This window comes from Haliaeetus albicilla, chromosome 4 (assembly GCF_947461875.1).
Source record: "Haliaeetus albicilla chromosome 4, bHalAlb1.1, whole genome shotgun sequence".
Lineage (NCBI taxonomy): Eukaryota > Metazoa > Chordata > Aves > Accipitriformes > Accipitridae > Haliaeetus > Haliaeetus albicilla.
The window spans coordinates 38837869-38843868 of NC_091486.1; the positions used below are offsets into that span (position 1 = coordinate 38837869).

At 39.8% G+C, this 6000-nt stretch overlaps 1 protein-coding gene across 50 annotated transcripts in view; it reads left to right on the forward strand.

The window, feature by feature from the left end:
* The window catches only part of MAP2 (microtubule associated protein 2), a 249859-nt gene extending 244566 nt beyond the window's left edge, over positions 1-5293 (forward strand). For all 50 annotated transcript variants that reach the window (XM_069781951.1, XM_069781956.1, XM_069781958.1 and 47 more), the window contains 2 exons: positions 333-445; positions 1159-5293. In XM_069781951.1, the coding sequence (XP_069638052.1) occupies positions 333-445; positions 1159-1374 (329 nt within the window). In that variant the 3' untranslated portion in view covers positions 1375-5293. The remainder of the gene's footprint in view (positions 1-332; positions 446-1158) is intronic.
* Positions 5294-6000: the final 707 nt, after the last annotated feature.

The window sequence follows — 6000 nt, forward strand, 5'->3', positions numbered from 1 at the left end:
ACATAAAAAAGTAATGCAGAAGGATGCTGCTGTGGCATAATGTCAGTTTGATAAGATACTGAAATGCAGACTGAAGTCAGCAAAATACTTAACTAAATAAGTGTGTGCTTAAATCCCATGAAAATCAATAGGGCTGTAGCACATGCTTACAGTTTGAATATGTGTTGAAGATTTTATATTTTATTGAACATGCAGCATGGTGTTCTGTGCTTCTCTAAAATCATTAGAACTCAACTAAAAGGGAAGTAATGTGAATGCACCTGTGTGCCTCAGGTCAGACTTTCTCCTGAGCTTTTCCAGCCTCTTAATCTGTATTTCCTTTTTCTGTGTAGGAGGTGGGCGTGTGAAAATTGAGAGTGTGAAACTGGATTTCAAAGAAAAAGCTCAGGCTAAAGTTGGTTCACTGGAAAATGCCCACCACGTACCTGGCGGTGGTAATGTCAAGGTAAGGGGACAGCCATCAGAGAAAAGGCTACCACTGTGCCCCAGGCCTAGTGAAATTATTAGAGCTGTGAATTCAGCGATGGCTCTGATTTGAGTAGGAAACATGTGTTTGTTCTCCTTCAAGCATGCTCACATGCTGTTTGTTCCCTTTGGAATTTGGAACGACCAATCTCACATTCACATCTAAGCTGAGAGTCAATCTTAAAGTGAAACATCCTGTAGTTTGTGCACTGGCTTTCCCCTAAAGATAAACTTCGTTTGGGACTGTTGTATAGCATAGGCGTGATCTAATAAGTTTGTAGTATGGGTGTCCCAGAGGATCAGGACTGCTTTGTGAAACAGGAGGAAAACATCTCGAAAGTAAGATCACTCCCACAAACATTGGAAAATACAGATTTTGGAAACAAATCACAATGCTCATAAAATGTCTATTAAATTCCTACAGCTAGGAACAATGGTACTGCTTATTAAAGCATCCATCAGAGACAAAAATAGTAAGAGAATGTAACATAGTAAGCCAGTATATATTAAACATAATATTACATATATATTACATATATTAAAATCTTCAGTTTCAATTATTCTAAGGAGTGAAGAAGCTTCAATCCTTTTAAGGGTTCTTAAAAGTAAACAAAATGAGACCCAAAAGGTGATCTATAACAAGATAATTTGGTGAATGCATAATGTGTTAAATTCTTTGCTTTCCTGGAGCAGATTGACAGCCAGAAGCTAAACTTCAGAGAGCATGCTAAAGCCCGTGTCGATCACGGGGCTGAGATCATCACACAGTCACCAGGCAGGTCCAGCGTGGCTTCACCACGCAGACTTAGCAACGTCTCATCCTCTGGAAGCATCAACCTGCTTGAATCGCCCCAGCTTGCTACCCTTGCTGAAGATGTCACGGCAGCCCTTGCTAAGCAGGGCTTATGAATTTGCTCATCTTGCATTGTATGAAGTAATAATATTTAGGCATGAGCTCTTGGCAGGAATGGGCTCAGAGCAGGTGTTACATTCATTCTTTACCATGTCTAAAACTTAAGTCACATCCCAAGACTTGTAGTTAACCATACAGTTAAAAAAAAAACAGAAAAAAAAATTAAATAGATGCAGAAATTGGCCTGATCTCCATTTACAACAGGAAGACACTGGCTTTATATGGGTATACAACTGCAGTATGTTACATTGGACAATTATTGTTGCTCTGCTCTGTCTTGCATGGAGTACTGTACTATGATAAAATGCATTTACCTTTCATGTGCCTGAAGGCCATCCACCTCTTTCTGAAGAGCCTTGTTAATACCCCAAGTTCCTCATTTCACTGTTCTGTTGATAGATGGGGAAATAAAAAAAGTTGCCCATTGTAAGTTATTACAGGTTAAATTAACAGTCTGCTTACGAGAAGGAAGGGCATATAGAGAAATTCAAGTTTAATTAAAAAAAAAGTGTTATTTTGTATAAATGAGTAGAACAAAAGTTGAATTAAGTTATTAACATTTTTTTGGACCTGGTTAATTATGTCAGTGTATAGCTGAAAAGCCAATAAATTATTTAACTAATAACTAAAAATAGTAGTTGAAAACATTTGAACCATGCTTGGGGAAGTGACATAAAAAAGCTGTTGAAAGCAAGTACTTCCACCCCAATGGACTTGTGTCTGATTAGAAAGTTGGTTAAGCAGCTAGATTTGTGTACGCACCACTGGTTTCACATCCTTTTCATCTGTTTGATACAGTATTATATATATATTTCTCTGTGGCCATTTGTGATATGCCCTCCTCATATACTTGAATATTCTACTTCTTTATTCACAGTATCTGTGTCTCTTGCACCCTTTGGTGTTGCAATTTTAGGTATGTAAAAGTAGATGTTAGCAGGGGTTTTTTTCCCTATTCATAAGAATACATTTAAAAAAAATGAAAATCTTAGCATGAAGTTGCTTTCTGTAACAACTAAAAGCCGTGACCCTGTTTTAGTGCCAGATGCAAATCTCTTCTGTGATGCTAGAAAAAGGATTCCTTCCCTCTTCCCTTCCCTCCCTTTCTTCACAAAGGTATGATTTTTGTGGGGTCCAGATGTTTGTAAAAGGGTCTCCAAAGATGGCTGAGTTTGGATTCTGGATTTTTGAAAAATCCACAATAGTTTGGTTCTGGCTTTTTCTTTCTTTTTCTTTCTTTCTTTCTTTCCTTCTTTCTTTCTTTCTTTCTAAACTCCTGTAGTAACAGTGAATGTTAGATTTATTTATTTTTTTCTTTTGCTAAAGTTGAAACACATAAAAAGTATTAAGATGTCGTTTCCACTCCTTTAGTGATGTCTCATGTATACACTCAGGCACTCAGATAACAGTGATAAACATAACAGAGATGCCTGTAAATTGTAGTACATGAATAAATAAAATGAGCTCCCTAGACTGCGTTGCCATAGTGATTCATTAACAAATAGGGCATCTTAAAATCTGAGCAAAGTGGGATTATATTGACTATAAAAAGTATAAGAAAAAGTGTGCATAAAAGATAAAGGACAGAGATATATAAACAACTGATCTAGCGGAGTTACCTGGGAGAACTCCAACACTATCTTATGGACACTAAGAGAACACTGAAGGTAATATGGTAGTATTACTCATCAGCAGAAAATAATCTGCTGATACTAATGTACAGTAGACATTATGAAATGACCAGTTTACATTCTTGCAGATTGTTTGATCTTTTCCTTTTGAAATCTCTTAACTAAACTTTGCACTGTCGGTTGAGCTATACTTGATACATGTATTAGGTTAACATTGTGTGTTGGAAGCTTTTGATCTGTTCTTTTTCCTTAATTTGTATGTGTGCGTGTGTGCGTTGGGGTTTGATCTGAAAAGACTCATAGAGAAGATTTTTATGTCTGTGGAGAAGGATTCTAATAATTAATAGCACAGGATTCCCCATCATTAAATTCAGGTAGTAAATGCACAGTTACTAGACAGTAAATATTCAGTGGACCAAAGGGGGATTTTGGCTAAGCTGTCACAGCAGTACAAAGACAAAACAAAATTATTACATCTCTAAAAATTTTACTGAAGATGAACTCCTAACAGCCCCCCCCCCCAACATTTCAGCTCTGCAAAAAGCTTTTTCACACTATAAAGTACCTAATACTGTTTGTAAGTTGGTTGTTTTATACAAAGAACAGTGAAGTTAGAACCATGCTAAGTGCATCTGGAGGATTCTGATTTCTGCCTTGTATTTGTTACACTTTATGCTTAGAGTAATCCTAAGAATTCACATGGAAACAGTGTGAAGCGAGGTGCATTAAAAGCCTCTTCCCATTTTTCCAGAAAAAAGACAGAAAGACAGAAGGAAAAAACAACAGTATATCACATTGCTCTGATCATACTATCAATCAATATAAAGCCTTGCAGTGTTTTTTTTTTTTATGCCTTTTGCCAGTGTGGGAGAGAGTCTGAAGCTGAACACCAGCTAGTGAGAACAGTGTTAACCTGAGACTCAAGGTTTTTTTAATTCTGCTTTTAAAATTTACATACTCTAGAAAATGAAGCTTAGTTAATCCACCTATGAGTCCAAAGTTAAAGTGGTGTAAGACACCAAGTCATTTATTTCATGCATTAAAATGAGCTTTCTTGTCTTGATTCAAGCAAAGACCTTTGTAATCGTTATCATCCTTCCATAGAAAGAATCCTAAAACACTTGGAGTTAGATGAAAAGAAATGAAGAGTTTTGTGCTGTTAAGTAATAAAAAAAACCAAGTTATGTTACATGACTCTAGATGTTCACTGAAAAAGCTCATATTAATCTTAACTTTGCAAGAAGAGTGTTGGTTTTAAAAACAATGGTTTTGTAAATACGTAATGCCCACTAAAGAAGATAGAGCCAGCTTCCTGGAAACTGCATCCGTTGTGTTTCTTTTCCACAGGCATGTTGAGCCAGCAGGTATGTTGGGTGCCTGAGACCCAACTCTGTAACAAAGCAGAGTATTAATCCAGACAAAAGGAATGGTGAAACCTTGTTTGGATAGCTAGGGGAGAGCCCTAAATTAATAATCCATCAAACTGTAGAGACAAAAGAAAAAGTGCTTCTGCCTCATCTGCAGAGTTCTGTTTCTATGTAACCACAAGCAGAAAGCAAGCAAAGTTGAGCAAACCTCTGTCCAGCAAAGTAGAGGAAAAACTAATACTGATGAGGGAAATAGTGTGCCCACAAGGGCTATGTATATTTTCACTGTACAACAGTAAATGGTATTATCCATTCAACGCTCTGCTAAGGTACAGTAGTAACCTCATCGTGGCTGCTTACAAATCTAAGTTTGCCTATATACACAACCCAAAGGGAGTCGAAAGGCAGCCAGTGTGGACTACCACGTGAGCAGTTTTTTCCATGCTGGACCAAATACTGTTCAAAATCCAAGTACAAATGTCCCTTCAAAGGCAAATGCCTTGAAGAGTAGATCACGTTTGCTATGAAAACTGATGCAGGTAGATTTCTAGCCTAGGTGTGTGTCGAGTTCACTCACTAGTCAGATGGCTAAAGCAACTCCCTCTGCAACTCCAGCAACTCCCACTGCAGGAAGGTAAACTAGTTTCACACTTGGAAAAGTCAAGCATATAAAAGCCACTTCAACTTTAGCAAAGAGAAAAAGCCAACAAATAAACATGCTGTATGCTGGGATGTCAAGGAATACAGTCTGCTGTTACAAACCTGTGTTTTTTCTGGTAAGTCTAGAGCCTGTTACCATAAAAGAGGCATTTCTTGAATGGCTGGTGGTAGGTAGTTCATGTTTTTCAATCCGATTTGCAATTGTATTTGTTGCTGTATAGTGATTGTTTTGCAAAATAAAATCGCTTGTCATCTAATTGCTTGTGTCAGTTTCCAGTTTGTGATAACAGCTCCTCCTGCATTCAATCACTGCGCATTGCTGCCCTGCATGGAAAAGAAGTATCATGCACCTGCTGGCACTGCATAGTCAGTCTTGCCAGGAGAAGTCGGAGCAGGTTAAGTCATATTTCTCAGCTAATCCCTGTTACTTCTTGCCAAAAGAATCAGTTTTTGCAGCTAGCGCCCTCTTCTGCGGGGTAATATTTCCCTGCTTTGTGTGAATACATTATCCTGTCCTTCACCCTAGGGTCCCAGCCTGGAGGCAAGGTTTAGTATCGCGCTGCACTGAGCTGGCTGAGAAGGCCCACAAATAAGCCCACTTCCCCTCCTTCGTCATGGTGTTTCCTTTAGCTGCCTTTGACGCAGAGGTGTGCGAAGGCTTCACCAATGGCCACAGCCATATCCCTTTGTTGACAGCTGGGCCGCTGGCTGGGACTTGTCGCAGGTTTGGATCACGGCTCCACCGGTCTTCCAGCTTTGGCTGAACCGGGGGGCAGCCTGCCTCCCTCCCTCCCTCCCTCCCGCGTCGGGCAGGAGCCACTGCCCTTGACAGGCCTGATGCCGTGAGGGGCGGCAGGCCTCAAGGCTGCCACCCCATTCCCCAGAGCGTCCCTCGTCAGGGAAATGGCGGCTATCGCCCCGCCCCGCCCCGCCCCGCCCCACCACCCGGCACGGCTCGCGCGGC